The sequence below is a fragment of the Belonocnema kinseyi genome, chromosome 9, assembly GCF_010883055.1.
Source record: "Belonocnema kinseyi isolate 2016_QV_RU_SX_M_011 chromosome 9, B_treatae_v1, whole genome shotgun sequence".
NCBI lineage: Eukaryota > Metazoa > Arthropoda > Insecta > Hymenoptera > Cynipidae > Belonocnema > Belonocnema kinseyi.
This window is the reverse complement of record NC_046665.1, coordinates 103,774,044-103,798,216: the sequence shown is the minus strand read 5'-3', so window position 1 is coordinate 103,798,216 and position 24,173 is coordinate 103,774,044. Positions and strand designations below refer to the sequence as shown.

The 24,173-nt window shown below is 24.0% G+C and overlaps 2 protein-coding genes across 4 annotated transcripts in view; one reads left to right on the top strand and one right to left on the bottom strand.

The window, feature by feature from the left end:
* LOC117179706 (DNA helicase MCM8-like) overlaps nucleotides 1-13,408 on the bottom strand; it is a 66,623-nt gene extending 53,215 nt beyond the window's left edge. For both annotated transcript variants that reach the window (XM_033371742.1, XM_033371741.1), the window contains exons 1-4: nucleotides 13,140-13,408; nucleotides 8,889-9,044; nucleotides 5,997-6,229; nucleotides 565-682 (exon numbers count right to left, since the gene is read on the bottom strand). In XM_033371742.1, the coding sequence (XP_033227633.1) occupies nucleotides 565-682; nucleotides 5,997-6,229; nucleotides 8,889-9,044; nucleotides 13,140-13,275 (643 nt within the window). In that variant the 5' untranslated portion in view covers nucleotides 13,276-13,408. The remainder of the gene's footprint in view (nucleotides 1-564; nucleotides 683-5,996; nucleotides 6,230-8,888; nucleotides 9,045-13,139) is intronic.
* Nucleotides 13,409-13,530: 122 nt separating this feature from the next.
* The window catches only part of LOC117180369 (protein naked cuticle homolog), an 83,504-nt gene continuing 72,861 nt past the window's right edge, over nucleotides 13,531-24,173 (top strand). For both annotated transcript variants that reach the window (XM_033372839.1, XM_033372841.1), the window contains exon 1: nucleotides 13,531-13,922. In XM_033372839.1, coding sequence (XP_033228730.1) covers nucleotides 13,847-13,922 — 76 coding nt within the window. In that variant the 5' untranslated portion in view covers nucleotides 13,531-13,846. The remainder of the gene's footprint in view (nucleotides 13,923-24,173) is intronic.

Here is a 24,173-nt window from a genome sequence, read left to right as displayed (position 1 = left end):
AAAGATAAATTAATAAACCAAACCAAGAATAGTTCAATTTGCAGTTAGAAAAGTAAAATTTAAACAAAAAAAATATTTTTCAGCGAAATTAATTAATTTTCAACTAAAAATATAATTTTCAAGCAAAAATGGAATAGTTACATCTTCAGTTAAAAAAATTATCTTCAGCCAAAGATAGTAATTTTGAATCATAGTGATGAATTTTTATCGAAAAATATAGATTTTTGACCAAATAGGGAAATTTTCAAACCAAAAGATGAATTTTTAGAAAAATAGTTCAAATCCTCCAACAAAAGAGATTAATTTTCAACCAAATAGTAGTGATTTTTAACCATAATAATAAAATTAATTTCAAATTCAGCTTTTTGAAAATTCCCTAACTCTTAAGGTTTTCTCTGACATTCCCTGATTTTCTGGAATTACATGATCTGTTCAAACTTTGTAATTTGAAAAAGTATTTGTTTATTTCACCCTAGAATGTTTTTGTAAAAATATATGTAGTAATTATGATAAATATTTGTTTAAACAATAAATGCTTTAAATTCTCTTAAATACTCTACATACCATAGTAATTCATTCGGAGATCTTTCAACGGAACGACGGGTAAAAAATTGAGTACCCGAACTCTAATCATAGGCACATCTTTATCACTCTTATTCACTCTTAACGTGTTTACGACTGTCTGAAAAATAATAATTCCAGAATCAAATACATTAGCTTAAATTAAAAATTCCTATCTAGCAAACTGCGAAAAAAATATTTAATATTTTAATTATTGTTAAGGCTTTGATTTTAGGGAAATTTTGTTATTTTTTGCAGGATTAAAAAAAAAGTTATTACAAAAAGTATTTCGAATTTTCAGTAATTTTGATAAGATTCTAAAATAATTGAAGATTTAAAAATATTTAAAAACATTTTTAACAATATGTAGACTTTTCAAGATTTTAAAATATAACTTTCAAGCTTTTTCAGGATTTTGAAATGTTTTAAGACAATGAAATTGGTTTGTTACAATTGTAGCGATAATGGAAATTAATTTTTTATTTTTTAATGATAATGTTAAGAAAATATTTTTAAATATTTTTCAAACATTTCAAATGCTTTCCTAACATTTTGGAGAATAATATAGAAGTTGTAGAGCCTAATTATAGGATAAATTCAAATAAGTTTAAGAGATAATTAAAAGTTATGAAAAAAACAAAATTAAAAGCCTTTTAAGAACTCTGAAAAGATAAAAATTTGTTTAATTTGTTAAGATGTCTGGCAAAATTTGTCGATGATTGATTTTTGATTTAAAAAAATGTATTTTAAGAGAATATTTAAAGATTTCGAAATATTCCAAAATTCTCCCAAAATTTTCAAAAAGGAATCTAATAGATTTCGAAATTAAATTTTGAAGTTTTTTTATACATTTGGAAAGATTTCAAGACTGGAAAATTAATTAAAGAAAATATTTCAAAAATTATAATTTAACATTGTAAATTATTTTTACAATTGTCAAAATGAATCTGGAATTTCCAAGACAATTTTAGGAACAATTCGAGTCAATTTCAAAAATATTAAAGAATTTTGTAATTTTTGAACAGATTAAAAATATTTTGAAACATTGAAAGATTTCCAAAAATGTATAAAATATTCATAGACCTCTTTTCCGACGTTAAAAAGTCTTAAATATATTTTTAAATTATTAAAATTTGTTCTAAAATTCTGTACAAATCTATAAAATAAAAGAATTTTTTTGAATTTTCAAGATACGTTTTTGATATATCTGAAATCTTTAGGAATCTTTTCAAGTTTTATCGAGAAAATTAATACAATTATATTTATACAACAAATAAATAAACTTCTTAAATAGTTATTGGATAATTTTATTTAATATTAAAAATTACTTTTTTCTTCAAATTATAATTTGCCAACAATTTTTTCCTCGCCTGAAAAACATATTTAAAAAAATTAATTTTCGACAAAAAAGATAAATTTTCTACTAATATTATCAAATATTCAACTGAGATGGTAAAAATTTCAGTTATAAAAATTCATTTTGCAAAAAAACAAAAACCACGAATTTTAAACTAAACAGTTGAAATTTTAACAAAAATTTGAATATGTAGTTAAATTTTATGTAACAGAAATTAATTTAAAAAAAAAACGAATTTGCAACAAAATAATTACATTTTCAATTACAGAATATTTCATTTTTAAACTAAAAAGATGAATATTGAACTGAAATAGTTTAATTTGAAAACAGAAAAACTAATTAAATAAAAAAATATTAATTTTCAATGAAAATGATAAATCTTCCATTTAAATAGTGAAATTGAAAACGAAATGATTGGATTTTCGACTAAAAACTATAAATTTTCAGAAAAAGAGTAAAACTATCAATCAACCCTGGTGGAGATTTTTTTCCAAAAAAGTACAAAAAAAACTAAAACCATTTTTACAGGAATCTAAAAATAAATACAATAACTTACAACCAAAATTACAGAAAAGTACAACTTTGTTCTATTATTGGAATGAATTTTTTGCTTTTTTGGATTTTATTGTATATTTTTTTACATTTTTGACAAATATTTAGAATATTGCAATGAGACAATTTTAAATTAATACATGTACATTATTGCTATTAAAAAAGAAAAAAACTGCAAATAAAATAAGTAATATTCACAAAATAATTTTCAGTACAGTTTTCCAATATTTTAACTTTTATAAAATATTCTATTTTTGTGCAAAGATTTGTAATTGACGGGCTGAGAGTAAATTCGGCGTAGAATTAGTAGAGGAACGGAAGCGAGTTTGAAAATTTTAGGCGTAAGAACGGTTTGAATGAGCGCCGGAGGGAAAGCGGATTGAAATACGCTAGGGGAAAAACGGGTTAGACGCGTAAACTATGATATTTTGTGTATTCACAAAATCGAAATTGTTATTCTCTCCTCAACAACTGAATTTTTTCACATCAATTTCAATTAAATTTCTGACATCGTAGTAATTCATCTAAATAAAAAAATTAAGATACATGAAAATTGACAATGGTTTACCATCACAAACGTGATTGATTACGTTCAAAAATTGATTGAAATTGATTTAAATTTTCCGCTTTTTTGGTATTAGAGACACAATCCAGTTTTTTCCCACATTATATATTATTTTTAATTATATGTTATAAATCCTTATATACCGTTCATAAGTTTTTAGCTAAAATTATAAAAATGTCGTGGGGATTCGTTATTATTATTAGCGTTAAAGAAATAAAATTGTTTTCAAGTTGCAGACATTTTTGGTTTGCTTCTATTCTCTGAATGACAATAACTATGGAATTTTCAATTTGAATATGTTAAATTTTAAGTTAAAAATATTACTTGAAAAAAATTAAGTTTAACAAAAATAGTAATATTTTCAAACAAAGTGATGATTCTTTTGAATGAAATTGTAAATATTGCATTGGAATAGTTGAATTTTCAAACAGAAATATGAATTTTCAACTGAAACGATAAATCTTTAACTAGAATAATTGAATTTTTGGCCAGAAAGTTCAGTTTCTACTAAAAAAGACGCATTTTAAACTAAGAAAGATAATTATCAATTTTCAAATGAAAATAGAACAATTAAATTAATTTTAAACCGAAATAATAAATTTTTAACTAAAATGATGACTTTTCTACAAAGTGACAATGAATTTTGAATTAAAGCGATGAATCCTTCACCAAAAATATTATTTTTTGACAAAAATTACAAAAATACAAAATACAAAAATTGACTTTTCAAACCAAAATATGACTTCAGCAAAAATATGATTATCCACGAAACTGATGTATTTTTACCCAAAAAACATGACATTTCAAACGAAGAAAATTATTTTTGTTTTACTACAAAAGGAGAAGTTTCAAATAAAAAAGATAAATCTAAAAAAATATACATTGACTTTAACCCAAGTACTTAAATTATCAATTTAAAAAGATTATTTTTAACAAAATAGTTCAACTTTCAACCAAAGAGGTGAATTTTCAACTGAAAATATAAATATTCAAAAAAAAATGATTTCTTAAAAAACTGATTCAGCCAAATTTGTTAAACAAAATAGTTGAAAACTCAATTAAATAAGAATAATTTGTAGCAAAAGATTTGCATTTTAATTATTTAAAATTGGTATTTGAACTAAAACAGACGGATTTATAAATTAAGACGATAAATTTTCAGAAAAGAAAAATTGAATTTTCTATTAAAAGGATTTCAGTTCACTTTTTACGATCAAAGTCTGAATTTTTAAATAAACAATAAGTTTCTACGAAAAAATTGAATTTTTGTTCCAAATAAGACGTATTTTTTCAATAAAAAGGGATGCATTTTTGCCAAATTGGTTGAATTCATTACTAAACAGTATTGCATTTTTATCCAAGAACAAAAAGTAAATTTTCTATAAAATAGTTAAATTTTTAACAAAAAGTAGAGTATTCAACCGAAAAGTATGCCCTTTTAGCAACATAGTTAAATTTCCAACGAAAATTTTGCATTCTTATTCAAGAATGGCCGAATTTCTCTTTAAAAAAATGATAATTAATAAAAAAAATGAGAATTTCCATCCAGAAAATATTTTAGTTCTCTTTTCAATAACAACATATCAGATTAAGACAAAAAGTCAATTTTCTACGAAATAGTAAAATTTTCAATAAAATATTCGATCAAAAGTTATGTCTGTTCAACGAAATTGTTGAATTTTCAACCAAACGGTTACATTTTGAACCAAAAAGTGTGACTTTTTAACAATATTGTCAAATTTTCAAACCAAACAGTTGCATTTGTAAATTAAAATGACAAATTTTCAAAGAAAGAGTTGAATTTTCATCTAAAAAGATATCAATATAATTTTCAACATGAAAATAATAATTTTAAACAAAAAGGAAATTTTGTAGGAAATAGTTTAATTTTCACAACATTTTTATAAAGAATTGCAATTTTTACATTGTTGTAGTTTACAATAATTTGTTATATTTTATTGTAAAAATGCATGTCCGCAAAGGCAGAAAATACAATTTGTTGATATTATTTGAAAACTTACAAATTTTTATAAAAGATTTTACAAATATGATTTTAAGTAACTTTTAAGTATAATTAGATTAGCCACATAGTTACTTTTAGTCCCTTTTTGAAATGAAAAGATCACTAAAAAAATTTCCATCATTTTTTTAAGGTTTTAATTATTTTTGAAAGTTTAACAACTTTTCCGTGGGACTTTAAAAAAACTACTAAAATTTTGGAGGATATCGAAGGACTTAATGGGATCTATAAAGTGCTAGGATATTTCAAATGACTCCAAGGGATTTTAGAGGATTTTAACGATTTTAAAGGATTTTAAAAGCGCTCAAGGTACTTTAATAAATTTTATATAATTTCAGAAAATATCCGATTTCACGTAATATTACGGGATTTTATGATATTTCAATAGATTTTAAATAATTTATTCATAAGAATTTCCGTAATTTCGTACGATATCAAAGATATTAAAGTATTTGAAAGATTTTAGAATAATTTTAATAATCCCCAGGGATTTTCAGCCATTTTAAAAACTACAATAAATTATCAAACGATTTTAAAAAATTCTAGGGGTTTCAAAAGATTTTACAGAATATTAAATATCTACCTTGTCTAATTTTTACAAAAAATTAAAAAATATATGAATAAAAAGTTAAATAAATTTTTCAATTGTAGAAAATTATACCCTATTTTTAATTTTTCTACATTTCTACAAGAAAGAAACATACAAAAAATTAGCTATTTTTATTTCATTATATTTTTTGTTAAATTTTCTACATTTAATACAAATGTTGTACTTGATTGTGAAAATGTTTACCGCCAGAGAAAATTATGAATTTTCAATTGAAACAGTTATATTTTAAAGAAAAAAGATGAAGTTTCAACTAAAATGATGAATCTTTAACTTAAACATTTATTATATTTAAATAATACTCACTATTTAAGAATTAATTTTTGTAACAAACCTGATGAACTGCCAAACCGACGCAATTCAGAGTATGAGAAGGATTGTGATTTAAATCCTCATTAAAATCTGACCAATCCTCGAAAAAAATTTGACTTTCGTGGATTTTTTTTAGATCAAGATTAAAAGGTCCTCCAACAGTTAAGTGGGCTTGTGAAATTAATTCCTGATTCTCCTGCATGAATCTCTCCATGATCTGAATCTTTTTCACGGTCTCGGAATTCTTTTGGTACTCTGAAATTTTAATTAAAGTAAAGTTATTATTTTCCCGTTTCGAAAAATTTTTTTACGTCAATGGAAATTTAAAAATTCAAACTCTTAATGTTGAAATTCCTTCGTTTCGAAATAATCAAAACTGAACTGCAAAGTAAAGCAGACAACGCGAAACTCGTTTGAATTATAAAATTTTTAAATTAAATCTGAACAAATGATTAATTTAGGAATTTTTAAATCAAACACTCAATAATTTTTATTTTAATAGAAGCTTTTAAAAATTATATAATTAAAAATAAAATAAATCTTAACACAAATAAATAAAAAATAAATATAAAATATAAATAAATAAAAAAATAATAAATTAAGAAATATAAAATATGAATATAAAAAATATAAATCCCATTTTTAACTAGACAATTTTTCAGTTAAAAATTGAACTATTTTAATTTAAATATTTTCAAGTTAATAATTATTCAATTCTTATGCACAAATCAAAGTTTGGTTTTGAAATATTTAAAAATATTCTTCTTAAATTAATTTTTCGAAATAAAACATAATTTAAAATGAGTATATGAACTTAAGAACAACATTTTATTTGGAAATCTCCAAAATCTAAGTATGGTTAAAATTTTTTTCGAAATGTTATCAAATTTTTGGAAATTTTTTAAATATACCCTAAAATTAAATTTTTAAACAAAAAGAAAACTTAATTTTTAATAATTCTTAAAAAAATCTTTTTATTGTCTTTCAGAAAAAAATCTTTCTTTCTTTTTTTGTAATCTCATAAAATCTAAATTTCGCTTAAAAATTTTTGAAATCTTTTGAAGTTTTAAATTCTTTCTTAATCTTTTGAAAACTTTAAAATATCTCTTTAACTTACTTGATTTTTTTTCTCAGTTATTCATTGTTCAATTGTAATTTAGAAATGAAAATACAACCCTCGCGCTTACAAATTAATAAATTTAAATGTGGAACAATTAAAATTAGAACGTTCAAAGTTTAAATTTAGTTAATTATCCTCATTTGAAATAAAAAGTCAAACACTTCTAAATATTTTAAAAAATTTTAATAAAATTTTTTTAATTAAATCAGTTAAAAGTATAATATTTTTTATCTCAATTCTTATTTATAAATCAAAGTTTGTTTTTAAATATTTAATAATATTCTTTTTAAATTAATTTTTCGAAATAAAACATAATTTAAAATGAGTCTTATGAGCTTAAGAACAACATTTTATTAGGAAATCTTCAAAATCTAAGTATGGGTTAAAATTTTTTCGAAATATTTTCAAATTTTTTGAAATCTTTTCAATATACTCTGAAATTAAAATTTTAAACAAAAAGAAAACTTCATTTTTAATTAATCTTAAGAACATCTGGTCATTAGCTTTCATAAAATAATCTTTCAGAACTCTTGAAAAGCTTCAAAATTTTATTTAAAAATCTTCAAAAATCTACATATGGTTAAATTTCTTTGAATGTTTTCAAATTTTTAATTATTTTTCAAATTTTTTCAGAAATAAATTAAAATATTTTCTAATTTTTGTTTTAAATCACGTAAAATTAATAAAAATTGCATTAAAATCTTCCAGATTCTTTTTTTTAATAATTTTGGAAATGTTTTGAAAATTTTGAAAGTCGTTTAAATATTCTCTTTTGAGAATAATTTTTCAAAATAAAAATTATATTAAATTTCCCAGGAATTTCAAGAAAAATGTTCTATTATGTTTAAATTATTAAATATTCTTACAAAAAATTTGAAGATTTTTTTCGTAATCTTATAAAATCTACATTTCGCTTACAAATTTTTAAAATCTTTTCAAGTTTTAAATTATTTTTTAATCTTTTCAAAACTTCAAAATATCGTTTTAACTTACTTGAATTTGTTTCAAATTAATAAATTTAAATGGGGAACAATTCAAATTGTAACGTTAAAAGTTTAAATTTAGTTAATACTTGCTCATTTTAAATAAAAAGTCAAATATTTCTAAATGTTACAAAAAAATTCAACTAAAAAATTTTTAATTAAATGGGTTAAAAATATAATATTTTATAAGCAGTATTTGAAACGGGTGTAAAATTGAATATAAGTTTTTAATTTATGAATCAATTAATTTGAAGTTATTTTAAAATTGAAAATAGTTTAAATACTAAGGCTTTCAAATTAACCGTTCAATTTTTAACTTCAAAGTTTCTAAATTGTTTACTTTTAAACAGATTCAGAGTCGTCTTTTTAAATTAATGATTATTCGATTTGAGATATTCTAAAAACAGTTTTATTTTTCAAATCATTAATTTATATTTTAAGTTGATGAACTTGAAACATTTTTATCAACAAATTTCAATTTCTTCTTCAAAATTAAAAATTCTTTAAATTGAAAATATGCGCTTAAAAATAAAGACCTAAACTGAAAAATTGGTCAAGTAAAAGATTTTAGAATTGGGCACTGTAGACTAAATAATTTCATAATTGAAAAAATAAAAAATTAAACTTGAAATAAAAAAAAAGAAGATAATATGGAACTTATTTTAAATTTTATTCTATCATATTTTAGGAAATTAGTGATATTGCATGTTTTTGAATAAATTTTTCTTTTGAAAATTTATCAAATTCAGGGTAAAAAATTGTTGATTGAGGAAAATCTATTTTTTAATTTAATACGCTTTCAAGTATTCACCTTCATCATGAAAATAGAAATCCCAGCCGATGTAAGGATTATCTCGTTGTCTCTTCTTCTTAAATTGTTTTGGTTCCTGATCATCATTGTCGGAATTTTTAGCTTCCAATCCATCTCTATTCTGTATTTCTTGCGGATCTAAAGCTTCAGCCTTTTCTAAAATTAAAAAAAAAAACGAGTTTTCGATTGAAAAAACAGTCTTTTTTTAGAATTTGATCAAAAGGGTAGAGAAACTTCCTTAAATTATTTTCATTTTATCTTAAAATTAATAAAAATCAAATTTTCTATAGTGCTATTTTGATATTTGAATAGAAATATTATCGATGCTTTTTATCTGTTTCATAATATTTTCTTTTGAGTAGAGTATAAAATAAAAAAGTTAACTTGTTGTCTACTCAAATTTTGAAAATAATTCCCCGTCAATTCCAATTTTTTTACAGGTATCTCTAGATTTTTCCTGGTGTAATTAAAAAAAATGTAAAACGATAAAAATAATAAGTCCATTTGGAAATATATTGTCAAATACACTTATAATTTTTTTCGTTGAATATTTGATTTGATTTGGTGAACGATTAATATTTAAAAACATAATTAAATCAATATTAGCCTAAATCATAAAATATAAACTCATTTCTAAAATTTCTTGAGTAGAGAAAATTTTAATGGCACTAAACAAAGCAATTACAACAAAATAGTTGATTTTTTAACCAAATTATTGAATTTTTAACAAAAAAATATTAAACTTAAACAAAAAACAATTTCATGATTTCCCTACGTATATACAAAAATGAATTTCCAACAACAAAAATACAATTTTTGCCAATAAAAGAATTAATTAAAAGACCAAAAAGAAAAATTTGATGTTTCAATTAAAAAGATGAATTTTGAATCAAAAAGAGAGGAATTTTCAACTAAAATTGTAAATTTTCCAATCAAGAAGACGAATTATAAAAAAAATAGATCGTACACAAGACAGAAACAATTTATAAAAATTTATATAAAAACATTTATAAAAATGATTGAACTTTTAAGCCAAGACGAATTTTCTGTGAAAATTAGAATTTTCAACTCAAAAACATTGATTTCCAACTAAAAAATATTATTCTTCAACAAAAAAATTCATTTTCAACCAAAAATTTGCATTTTTAACAACAACAAAATCAATTCTAATCCAAGAAGATTTTTTTCTATAAAATAGACGAATATCCAATTAAAAAAGATCAATTTTCAACATAAAATGTCAAAGTTGAATAAATGAATGAATTTTAAACAAAAGAAAAACGGATTTTCAACAAAATACTTAAATTTTCAACCAAACAGTGTAATTTTTATTTTAAAAAGATGAAAATTCTACCTTAACCAATGAATTTTTAAAACAAAAAGACAGATTTTGAAAAAATACTTGAATTTTCAAACTAGAAAGATTTAATTTTTAACACCGAAAAATATGACTTTATCCAAATTGTTAAATTTTCAACCTACAAAGGTGAATCTTTAACCAAATGCTCGAAATTTGCAACAAAAAATTTTTATTCAACAGAAAACAGTCAAATTTTCAAGCCAAAAACAAGAAATTTTTAGAAAACAATTGAATTTTTAACTCAAAAAGTTAAAGCTTCGACAAAAAAGTTAATTTGCATAAATTTTTCGTGAATTTTAAACGAAATAGATCAATTTTAAACTAAAAAAGATTTTTTAAACCAAAAATGGAATTTGCAAAATTTTCAGTTTAAAAAATTAGTTTTAACATGAAACGTTTTTTCAGCCTAATGAATTAAACCAAAAAAGACGAAGAGTTGAATTTTCAACCAAAAATACGCAATGGATTTTGAACAAAGTAAGACAAATTTTCAAACTTGAAAGACAACTTTTCTTCTATAAAAGATGAATTTTCAATCCGAAAGGCCGAAATTTTAACGAACCATTTTAATTTCCGTACAAAAAAAGATAACTTTAGTATAATAGTTATATTTTCAACCTACAAGGTATAACGAAATTTTCGAAATTTTTAAAAACAAAAAAGATTAAATTACAAACAAAAACTGTTAAATTTTTAAGCCAAAAAGATGAAATTTGTAGAAGAAAGTTGAAATTTCAACCCAAAAAGTTAAATCTTCAACAAAAAAGTTTACTTTCAACCCAGAAAGATCTTTTTCTACCAAAAAGATTGAATTTTTTACCAAAATAGTTATTTTTCTAACCGAATGGTTAACATTTTCCAATAAACAACATTCTTTTTATTTAACCAAAAATAGTAGAATTATCAATCTAAAATGGATCAATTTTCAATCCCAAAAGATAAATTTGCAACGAAGAAGGACGACTTTTCTGCCATAAAAGATGACTTTTCAATCCAAAAGGACGAAATTTTAGCAAACCAGTTGAATTTTTATCCAAGAAAGATGACTTTATCAAAATAGTCGAATTTTCGATCTACAAGGTGCAATAAAATTTTCGAAATTCTTAAAAACAAAAAAATTTTAATTCAAACAAGAACAGATGAATTTTCAAGCCAAAATTTATTAATATTCTACAAAAAAATTCGAATTTTCAACAAAATACATGAATTTTCAGTCAAATTATTGAAATTTCAACTTGAAAATATAAATTTTTAATTAAAAATATTATGCTCGAACAAAAAATAGAATATTTACATTTTCAGATTAAAAAATGATTTCATTATAAAAAAATAACGAATTTTGAAGAAAAAACTTACATGTTCAACCAGAGATAAATTTTCAAATAAAATGATGAATCTTTAACAACAACAAAAATTAATTTTCAACCAAAAATTCAACTTAGATGATTTTTTGAAGAAAAAAGATTAATTTTCTAAAAATAAAATAGTACAATGGTCAACAAAAGAGATAAATCTTTGATAAATTTTTTATTAAAAATATTATGCTCAAACAAAAAAAAATATTTACAATTTCAAATTAAAAAATGATTTCTTTATAAAAAAAAATTAACGAATTTTCAAAAAGAAACACTTACATTTTCAACCAAAGAGATGAATTTTCAAATAAAATTAGGAATCTTTAAGAACAACAAAAAAGAATTTTCAACAAAAACTTCAATCCAGATGATTTTTTAAGCAAAAAGATTAATTTCGTAAAAATAAAATAGTGAAATTGCCTAAAAAAGAGATATATCTTTAACAACAATAAAATAAATTTCTACCAAAAAATAAGAATTTTCAACCAAATAGATGAAATTTCAGTCAAATTATTGAATTTTCAGTCAAATTATTAAATTTTTAACTAGAAAAAAAAAATTTTATTAAAAATATCATGTTCAAGCACAAAATGGAAGTTAATTTTTTAATTAAAAAAATAATTTTCAAGAAAACACATTTTTAACCATACAGGTGAGTTTTCTAATAAAATGATGAATCTTTAACATCAAAAATTAATTTTCAACAAAATAGATGAATTTTCAGTCAAATTATTAAATTTTAACTAGAAAACAAAAAAAAATTTAATCACAAATAAAATGTTTAAACAAAAAATGGAAGTTACATTTTCAGATTAGGAAATGAATTTTCAATAACAAAAAAAAATGAATTTTCAAGAAAACACTTACTTTTTTATCCATACAGATGAGTTTTCTAGTAAAATAATGAATCTTTAACAACAGCAAAAATGAATTTTCAACAAAAAATTCAACCTACAATATTTTCGAACCAAGAAGATTAATTTTCTAAAAGTAAAATAGTTAAATTGCCAACAAAGAGATAAATATTAAACAACAAGAAAATAAATTTCTACCAAAAAATACGAATTTTCAACAAAATAGATAAATTTTCAGTCAAATTATTACATTTTTAACAAGGAAAAAAAACAATTTTTAATTAAAAATATCATGTTCAAGCAAAAAATGGAAATTAACAAAGTATTTCAACTTTAAACAAATACCATAGTACTATAACTTTACATTAACAAATAAAAAATATCGTTACATTCAATTAAATGTTCAATTTAAAAAAAAATTAAGCAAATTCGAAAAATTTCCGACTTAAAAAAAAATCCCTGGCCAATGAAATATCCTGACATCTGCAGTTTTTTCAGATGAGTATAGAAACCTTGAAAATGAAATATTAATAATATTCAAATAATATTAAATTGAAGAATCCACAGCATTTTGTTGCCTCTTTGCAACAAATACATAACCTTAAAAAAAATTAGAATCGGCAAAACAATCGAAAATATGAGAAATAATATCTTTTAAATTCATTAAATTTTAGTAACACACCCCTGTTATGAACATTCTTCCTTTTTTTCGCAGGATTTTCTTCATGTTCCGAATTATTTTCATCAGTAGACTTTTTTTTTCTCTTCACGTACTTCCACTTGTTATTATAATGATTATTATGACCGCCACCGCTCATAATTAAACTAAATAAATGCGAAAACTAACTGTAATAGTTCAACAACGTTTTAAAAATATAAAATTACATACAGTTTCCCCAAAGATTATTGGTTTCCCTCAATAATATAACCAGAAAATAAACAATTTTCGTGTCAACCACATTACGAACCGTGTCCTCTGTTACCGACTGCTGCTGACTGGAGTTCACAACTAACTTAACAGATAGCGCCACCCTCCATTTTTTTCCAGTCTCAACCTGTCCACACGCCTTTCGGGTCTTCCGGCGTTTCGTATGTTTTGTATTTTTCGGCAAAATAGTATCCGTAAACTCTTTTTACCTTAGTTGACTTAATAAAGTGATAAAAGCAAATTTTTATTGATAAACAATTGCGGGAAATAAGTGTTTAAAAGTACGTATTGAAACAATGAAATTCGGCTTCATTTTTGTTCATTGTTCCTTCTTCCTTGTCAACACAATCGATAGTGAAACAGCCATGAAGCTGAATTTTTGTTTCTATTGACACATTTTTTGCCGTTGTGTTGCTGATTTTTAGTGAAAAGTGTTGACGATAATGTTGGGGAGATTTTAAATGTATTGTTTACCGATGCCGGGATGTCGAAGCAACTCGTCGAAGGCTTACTTCTCATTCTGGAACTTCCGGAAAGGTAAGCCGGTTTCTTTTATTTAGTCTCTCATCTCATCTGGTGTCTTGCTTCTTGCTTTTCCTGGACACGAGACTGTTTATGAATTCCGATGAAATTTTCTTGCGAGATCCACGCACGTGAGGCACACGTGTCTCCTTGTTTGGACACATGTGCTTGTGGAATATTAATAACCTTTAATGCTAATTACATCCACGATCATTAAGGGCCACGAGACTCAAAAAAAACTATTAGAAAAACGTTTGCCCATCCTTTTATGTATAATGCGAAATCAATAACAGTGAGTTGACGGCTCATGGCCTTCGGAAATTATTTCAAATGGTTCTTTCAGATGGATCTAAAAAAAATAATATATATTAATCAAACTTGGCAAGAATTGAATCTTAAAGCATAATAAATGTGAGCGATAAATATATATTTCGGAATATTAATTTATTACTAAATACTTTAGTGAAAAGATCAAACTTTTAAAACAAGAAGTAGTTTCAGAGAATTCCAAAGAGCTTTAAAAATTCATTTTGAAATAACAAAGAATATGACATATTTTAGGGCGTTTAAAAATATTTTTATGCTTTTTCAAGAGTTTTAAAAAGTTTTAAATAATTTCAAAATATTACAAGGATTTAAAAAATTGCAGGGTATTTTTTTAAATTCTAAGAAATTTTTAAGAGTTTAACAAAAATTTCAACAGATTTCAAAAGAATTTGAAATATTTTAGGAAATTTAAATAATAACATCGAATTTTTAATACATGTTAATAACTTGAAGAGATTTCAAAGTATTAAAAAAATTAAAGGGTTTTTTTTTTAGTTCTGAGGACTTATATCAAGAGCTTAAAAAAGTTTCTGAAGATTTCAATGAATTTGAAATATTTTGGGAAATTAAAAAAAAACGGAATTTTTAATACATGTTAATAACTTGAAGAGATTTTAAAGTATTAAAAAAATTAAAGGGATTTTTTTAAAATTCCAATAAATTTTTAAAAGTTTAAAAAAGTTTTAAAAGATTTCAAAGAATCTGAAATATGCTAGGAAATTTTTAATACATTCTAATAATTTAGAGAAATTTTAAATTATTTTTAAACTTAGATATTTTTTCAATTCTGAGAAATTTTCAAGAGCTTTAAAGATTAAAAAAAAAATATTTAGGGAAATTTAAAAAAATGTAAAGGAATTTAAAAAAGGATTTAAAAAATTGAAGGGTATTTTCTTTAATTCCGAGGAATTATCAATAGCTTACACGAATTTCTAAAAATTTGAAAGAATTTGAAATATTTTAGAGTATTTACAATTAAAGGCATTTTCAAGAGATTTGAAAAGTTTTAAATAAATTTAAAAGATTTGCATGATTTGAAATATCTGAGGGAATTTTAGAAGATTCCAAACGTTTCACAGGTTTCCAAGAATTACATTTTTTTATTCCAAGGAATTTTCAAGAGTTCGAAAGATTTCAAAGAATTTGAGATATTTTATAAAATTTACAAAAATTCCATAACATTTTTAATACATTTCAATTATTTGAAGAGATTTCAAAGTATTTTAAAAACTAAAGTTTTTTTTTAATTCTGAGGAATTCTCAAGGGTTCAAAAGAGTTTCAAAACAGTTTAAAGAATTTGAAATATTTTCGGGAATTTAAAAATATTTGAAGATATTCTCAATAGATGTTCATCGTTTGAAGGGATTTTAAAGATTTCATTATATTTTTTGTTTTAAATTGCAAGAAATTTTCAATGACTTAGAAAAGTTTCTAAATATTCCAAAGAATTTGAAATATTTTAGGTTGTTTAAAAATATTTTAAGGCATTTTCAAGAAATTTTGAAAGTTTTAAGGAATTTCCAAAGATATAAAGCATTCGAAATATTTTAGGTTATTTCAAAAGATTCCAAAGCTTTCCATAGATTTTAAATATATGAAGGCTAATTTTTTTAATTCCAAGGAATTTTCAAGAGTTTTCAAAAATTTCAAATATTTTAGGAAATTAAAAAAAAATTACATGGAATTTTTAAAACATGTCACTTATTTGAAGAGATTTAGAAGTATTAAAAAAATTACAGGGTATTTTTGTTTAATTCCGAGGAATTTTCAAGATCTTAAAAAAGTTTCAAAGGGTTTAAAAGAATTTGAAATGTTTTAGTGTGTTTCAAAAGATTTCAAAGGGTTTTAAATATTTTAAGGATTTTTAGAGATTCCAAGGCCTTTCTAACAGATTTTGATCATCTGCAAGGCTTTCAATTATTAATTTTAAAGATTTAAGAGTATTTTTTTAAATAACCAGGAATTTGCAAAAGGATTATAAAGTTTCAAACATTTTATACGATTCAAAATATTTTAAGGTATTTCAAAAAAATGCAAGGCATTTTCAAGAGACTTAACAATTCTAAAGGATTAAAAAAAGGTTGAAAAAGAAATTTTTTTTTAAATCAATGGACTTTTCAATACATTTCAATAATTTGAACTATTGTAAGGGATTGCAAAAGATTTCAAATGATTTAAAAGATTTCAGAGAATTTTGTAAGATTCCAAAGCATTTTTCAAGGATTTCAATCATTTATAGGGATTTGAAAGATTTAAGGGTATTTTTTAAATTCCAAGGATTTTTCAAGAGCTTACAATTTTTTAAAAATATTTCAAAGGATCTGACATATTTTAGGATATTTTTAAATATTTCAAGGCATTTTCAAGAGATTACCAAAATTGTAATGGATTTCAAATAATTTTTAATATTTTAGGAAAGTTTAAAAAATGTCATTGAATTTTTAATACCTTACAATAATTTGAAGGGATTTCAAAGATTTGTAAATTTGAAGGGTATTTTTTTAAATTCCAAAAAAACGTCAACAGCTTTAAAAAGTATTAAAAAATTGCAAAGAATTTGAAGTATTTTATGTTCTTTTTAAAGATTTCATAGTATCTTCACAAAACTTAACACTTGTAAAGGATTCTAAAGATTTCAAAAATTTTAAAATATTGTATAAAATTTTAAAAAAATCCATGACATTGTTAATAGATTTCGATCATTTGAAGGTACTTCAAGTGATTTTAAAGATTTAAAAGTATTTTCTAATTTAAACATTCCAAGGAATTTTCAAAACCTTTGAAAAGCTTCAGGAAATTTAAAAAAAAATCCATCAAAATTCTTCATATTTCAATCATTTGCAGGTGTTGTGAAGCATTAAAACAATTAAAGGATATTTTTTTTAATTCCAAGGATTTTTCATGAGCTCTAAAAAGTTTCAAAAGATTTCAGGGGCCATTCACAAAATATGTGATAGATTTTTCAGGAATCTCCCCCCCCCCCTCCCCCTGCGTGATACTTCTTCCATTGGCTTTAATATATGGAGAATGATACTTGGAAATATTTTAGAGTATTTTAAATGATTCCAAGTCGTCTTTCAGAAACTTAACAATTGTAACGGATTACAAAAAGTTTTAATTTATTTTAAATATCTTAGAAAATGTGAAAAAATTCCTTGGAGTATTTAATAGATTTGGATAATTTGAAGGGATATTAAAGACTTAAGAGTATTTTTTAATTTCAAGAAATTTGCAGTCTCTCGAAAAAGTTTCAAAAACTTTAAAAGAATTGGAAATATTTTAGGATATTTAAAAAAATTGCAAGAATTTGTTGATGAATTTCAATAATTTGAAGGGATTACAAAGGATTTTAGGGATTTCGGGGCATTTAAAAAAATTCTACGGAATTTTTAAAAGCTTTAAACAATTTCGAACGTTTTAAATGATTTGAAATATGCTAAGATATTTTGAAAGATTTCAAGGAATTTTTAATAAATTTCAATCATTTTAAGGGATTTCAAAGGAATTTTAAGATTTTAGAGTATTTTCAAAAAAAATTGTGATGCTTTTGTAAAGATTCCATGGGATTTTATAACATACCCGAGGATTTAAATGATTTTAAAGGATTTTAAAAGCCCTCAAGGTATTTTAGTAAATTATCTAGAATTTCAGGAAATATCGGATTTCATATAATTTCACGGGATTTTATATAATTTTTTCGGGGGGTTTATAGCATTATAATGATCTTCAAAAAATTAATTCACAAGGACTGATGAATTTCATGTAGAGTTTCAAAGATGTGAAGATATTTTTAAATTGAGTTTGCAATTAATTTTAATTTATTTGAAATTTACCCATAATTTTTATTGATTTATCCTGAATTCTTTTGAATTACCTTAAATTTTTCTAAACTCATTTTAAGCTTACTAAATACATGTTTTTATATCTTTGAATTGTTCCTATTCCATTTATAATAGATTTAATATTTAAAATTGTATTATATTTCAAGGCTATTAAATTAAAAATTATAAATTCCATGGTTCAAAGAAGATCGGACACTCTTTATTGTGCCTGGAAGATCAAAAGTAACAACAGGGTGGCCGCTAAACCGTGAAACCTGGAAAACCTCGAAAAGACCGGGAATTTTATGGGACCGGGGAAAACCGGAAATGACAGTGAATTTATTTTTTGACCGGGAATTTTACAAAATTTTTCGGATAAAAATTTTGTCCAACTTTGATTTCAACGGTTTTTAAATAATTTCCTAAATTGTGATTTTTATAAATTATTATATCATTTAGTTTAGAATGATTAATTCGAAAATCTTTCACTTGCAAAATTTTCCATTTTAATTTTTAAGCATATATTTTAATTTAAAGAATTTTCAAATGCAGTTGTAAAGATTAAAAAAATGTTTAATTAGAAGTTTTTAAAACAGAAGATTTTTCATAAAAAAATAGGGTGACCGGGAAACCGGGAATTTTACGAATTTTCATTTAAAAAATCTGTCCAAGTTCGATTTTTACAGTTTTAAAAATAATTAAAGTGCAGTTTTGAGGATTTAAAGAATTAAAAATTAAAAGCATTTGAAGTTGACAATTTTTGATAAAAAATAGTTTTATTTGATCAACTGTAAATATAAATAAATAAATAAATAATTTTTTAAATGGATCTGTACTCTAAGTACAGAAATCTTAACAATAATTGATTTGACCAAACAATTCTAGATCCGTTCAAAATTTAAGAGTTTCTAGATTGTAACCTTTTCAATCCGAAAGTCTTGATAAGAATTGAAATGAATATATCATTTATTCCGATAATATTATTTTTAAATAAAAATTGTCATGATTTATAAATAATATAATTTCAATTCAGAGTTTCAGATATTCCTTTCATAATTAAAGGTTTTTTTCAATTTAAAATATTGTGAGTGAAAATTATTTAATTTTTATCCCATTTAATTAAAAATTTCTTAATGTAGAAAAAGAATAAGTATTTAATATTTAGCAATATTTCACTGTTCATTTTAGACGAGTAAATTGAAAACAAATATTTAAAAGAAAACAATTTGAAACTGAATTTTTTTACATAGAAAGCTTTGAATCTTTTGATTTTCGAAGAACTTTTAATCTTTTACCGTTATAATTTTAATTGTTCTATTTATAAAGTGTTTGATTTATAAGTGAAATGGTTAAGTTTTGACGCATAAATAACAGTTGAACACGTATTATTTGTAGGAAAAATTTGAGTAATTTTAAGAGATATGTAAAAGTTTTGAAAAGATTCAAAATTAATTAAAAATTAGAAATTATTTTAAGTAATTTAAACGAAGTGTGTTAACATTTTTTTAGAACTTCTAAATATATTTTAAAATTAATCGAAATTTTCTTACAATTTTTTAAAATCCAGCAAATTAAATAAAATCCTTACAATCTTCCATGTTTTTCTTTGATCATTTTTGGATTTTAATAAATTCTTCTTAAACTTTCTGATACAATAATTTTTCAAAGTGAAAAATCCTTTTCAATTTTCCTGAGAATCTTAAGAAAATTTTTATTCTTTTGTATTCTTTCACAATTCTTAAAAAAATTCTAGATTTTTTGTTTAAAATCTGCAAAAATCTCAATTTTATTTCCAACTCGATTGTAAGTATTTCAAATTATTTCAAGTTCTAAACTTAATTCGAATTTTTTTTAAACTTCTAAATGTCTCTTATTATTACTCTAATATTTTTACAAATAATAAGTGTTCGATTGTTATTTACAAATTCAAATTTAATTTTTTTAAATTTGCAGGATTTTCTAAAAGTTATAGAAAAAATTCAATTCAGTTTGAAATATATTTAAAACGTCTGACAAGAAATTCAAAAATGATTTCAAATTCGGAAACATTTAAAACCACTTGTAAATTTTTCAAGATTTTGAAATACAATTTTTAAGCTTTTGAAGGATGAACCATTTAAAATTAAAATAATTTAACTTCTAATTTAAGAACTGTTAAGTTAAAACTGTTTAAAATGTTTAAACGTTTAAATGTTTAAAATCCTTTAAAACTGTTAAGTTTAAGTTATTGAGCATTTGAATACACCATCTTTTAATTGAAAACTTTTAAACTTCAATTTTAAAAGTTTGGAATTCAAGGGTTCCACTTTGAATGCTTTAATTGGTTGTTTATTATTTATTACTTTATATGGAAAAATGTCTAGAATATAGTTTGATTTTGTAAGTTTCACTGGCCATGAAAAACCCGCCCGCGGTAAAAAACCTGGAAATGACCGGGATTTTTTATCTTTGATTAATACGGCCACCCTGAACAAATTAGATTCAATATTTTATTACTTTTAATATGAATGTACAATCTTAATAAGCTTTTTGCCAGTCAGATCGTATCTTCTAAAAGAAGGATTATATCACGATCAAGATTTTAGTCGAATTTAAGCAGAGAAATCTTTAGATTAAATTTTATGTAATCTTTTATATTAAGGATTATGAAATTAGTGGGGTGGGTCAGAAATCTTAACTTTTATATTTCATCGTTCAGGTTAAAGGCATTTTAATTAATCTGATTAAATATTTATTTAGTACAAGAAGAGAACTTATAGATTCTAGAATTATAAATTTATCACTATACAATTTTTGACTTTGACAAAAACGACTAAATTTGAAATTCATCACTTGTTATGTTTGCTATAATCTCTAATCATTCTGATCGATTTTCAACTCAGAAATGGGAAGTACCCATTTGTCCGAATTCGAACAGGATAAAAATAGTAATATTTATCATTAAAAAAAAATTGTCCCTATTCGTTAATATAATTTATTCAGAGTCGAATTCCTTTTTCTGCACAAATGAATAACCTTGCAAGTATCAGTAGTGCGTATAACGAGAATCAGTCGCAAACGCATTTTATGGACGAATTGATGATTTTACGAAGGACGACTTGTTTTTCTCACAGAAATTTTCAGCATCCTACATAAAATTATAATCAAAAGGGTATGCGTTTGATAATAAATATGGGAAATCTAAATACCCAACTGAAAAATTATATGGATACAAGTTTAATATAAATAATTAAAGTGGAACAATTTCAATTTGCATCAGCCATCCCTGCTGGAAGTAAAAAGATAGTGATCCTGTCTTTTTGAATAATTTTGAATCTTTATGATAGAAAGAGATAGAGAAAATATATCCCATTTTACCTCTGTCAATTTAAATTCATGTCTTATCTTTTTCAATACCGGTTTTTCTATCTCATCCCATCTTTTTATCCATGTCTTTTTTATCTCTCTGTCAATCTAAATTCCCGTCTATTTTTTTCAATTTCCTCTTCTTTATCTCATCCTAGCCTAGGTCTATCGTGCCTTTATTTTTCAATTTTTTTATAAATCTAAATTCACGTCTATCTTTTTCAGTCTCCTCTTGTCTAATCCTATCCAATCCCCTCTTTTCTATGTTATCCTATCCTTTAACTATACACGTCAATAATTTTCTATCTCTGCCAATCTAAATTCCCATCTATGTTATTTAATTTCCGTGTATCTCATCGTCTGCTACATCTATAAACGTCTTCCTTTTTCTACCTCTCTGTCAATCCAAGTTCAAGCCCATATTTTTCAATACCTTCTTCTCTATCTCATCCTATCCTTTATCTATACACGTCAATACTTTTCTATCTCGTTTAATCTAAGTTTCCGTCTGTCTTTTTCAATTTTAACTTCTTTATCTCACCCTATCCTATTTCTGCTAATGCCCATTTTTTTCAATACCCTCTTCTCTATTTCATTCTATCCTTTGTCTATCCACGTCAATATTTTTCTATCTCTCTGTCAATCTAAAGTCACACCTATCTTTTTCCATCCCCTCTTCTCTGTTTCGTTCTATCGTTTATCTATTCATGCCAATCGTTTACTATCACTCTGTATAAATCTAGATTTCTTCCATATTTTTCAACCCCCTCTTTGATATCTTATTCTATTCTTCATCTATCCACTTCAATATTTTCAATATCGTTCAATCTAAATTCCGATCTATCTTTTGTATTCTACTTCACTCTATCTCATCGTATTCTACATCTGTTGACGTCAATCTTTTTCTATTTCTTTTTCAATCTAAATTCACGTCTTTTTCAATTTCAATTTCTATTCCTCATCCTATCTTACGTCTACCAATATCTATTTTTGTCTGTCAATCTAAGCCCACGTCTATCTTTTTCAATACCCTTTTCTCTATCTCATCCGATCCTTTATCTATCCAATTCAATATTTTTCTCTCTATCAATCTAAATTCCCGTCCATCTTTTTCTATACCCACTTCCTTATCTCAACGTATCATACATATATTAAGGTTTTTTTAAAATCTATTTTTGAGACTAAATTGCCGTTCAATATTCTTTTCATTATCTCATCCTATCCTACGTCTATGAACATCTATCTTTTTTTATTTCTTTGTGTATCTAAATTTACTTCTATATTTTGTAATCCCCTCTTCTCTATCTCATCCCATCCTTCATCTATTCACGTCAGTATTTTACAATCTCTCTGTTAATCTAAATTTCCATCCATACTTTTCAATCCTCTCTTTTCTATCTTGTCCTATCCTTTATGTAGCAACGTCAATATTTTTAGATATGTTAAGCTGGCAAAACACTATGAAGGTATAGAGATGTAACCTATTTCATAATTTAGGGCTCATTTAAGGCTAAATTGGGCCCGTGGTCCTAAATTGTGGGCTCTTTTATTTAAAAAAAATAGTGTTTGCGCTAGCTTAACGTTAAGCTGGCCGAACATTGCTGTAAAACGTGCTAAAAATGGTTTCACGCAAAATTCACCTTAAACGATAATTTAGGGCTCATTTAGGGCTCTGGGAATATGATAATGGAAAATTTAAAAAAATGGTTTAAACAATTTCTGTTTAAGCAATTCTAGTAAAAATGAAGTAAACAATTTTCTTCCTTTACCCTATGTGAAGGCTCATTTGGGGCTCCATAAATATAGTATTTGAATTTTACAATAAATTGTTTAAACAATTATTTTTTGAACAAATTTGCAACAAAAAATGTTTTCTTTTTTCCTGCATAATTTCAGGCTCATTCAAGGCTACTGAAAAATCATCAACCGAAGGTCGCGCGATATTTCCTTTGCCCTTTTTTTATATATGTTGTTGTGCCCCTTAACGTTATATAAAATAGATGAACAAAACAATAAAACCCATTTTTACTCCTCGCATAATTTAGGGCTCATTGAGGACTAATTTGGACCCGTGGTCCTAAATTTTGGGCTCTCGTATTTTTTGTAAAAAATAGTGTTTGCAATAGCTTAACAATAAGTTGGTTCAAGATTGCTGTAAAACGTTATCAAAATCATTTTACAAAAAATTCACCTTATAGAATAGTTTAGGGCTCATTAAGGGCTCTGGAAATATAATAATTAAAACTTTTTTTAAAATGTTCAAACAATTTTTGTTTAAACAAATCTGCCAAAACAAAATATTTTCTTTTCTTTTCTCTTGTATAATTTCAGGCTCATTTAAGGCTACTGAAAAATCATCGACCGAAGGTCGCGTGATATTTCCTTTACCTTTTTTTTTTTGGTTATTCATGGTGTTGTGCCACCTTAACGTTATAAAAAATACATGAAGAAAACAATTAACCCCATTTTTACTCCTCGCATAATTTAGGGCTCATTTGAGGCTAATTCGGGCCCGTGGTCCAAAATTTGGGCTCTTTTATTTTTTGAAAAAATAGTGTTTGCGCTAGCTTAACGTTAAGCTGGCCGAACATTGTTGTAAAATGTGCTAAAAATGATTTCACGCAAAATTCACATTATACAATAATTTAGGGCTCATTTAGGGTTCTGGGAACTTTACACCATTAAGCCATTTCCCTTTCGGGGTAGGCGTGACTCACTCGGCAGGGGAAAGGAGTAGTGTGTGGATGGGATAGAGATTTTTCAGATTGATCC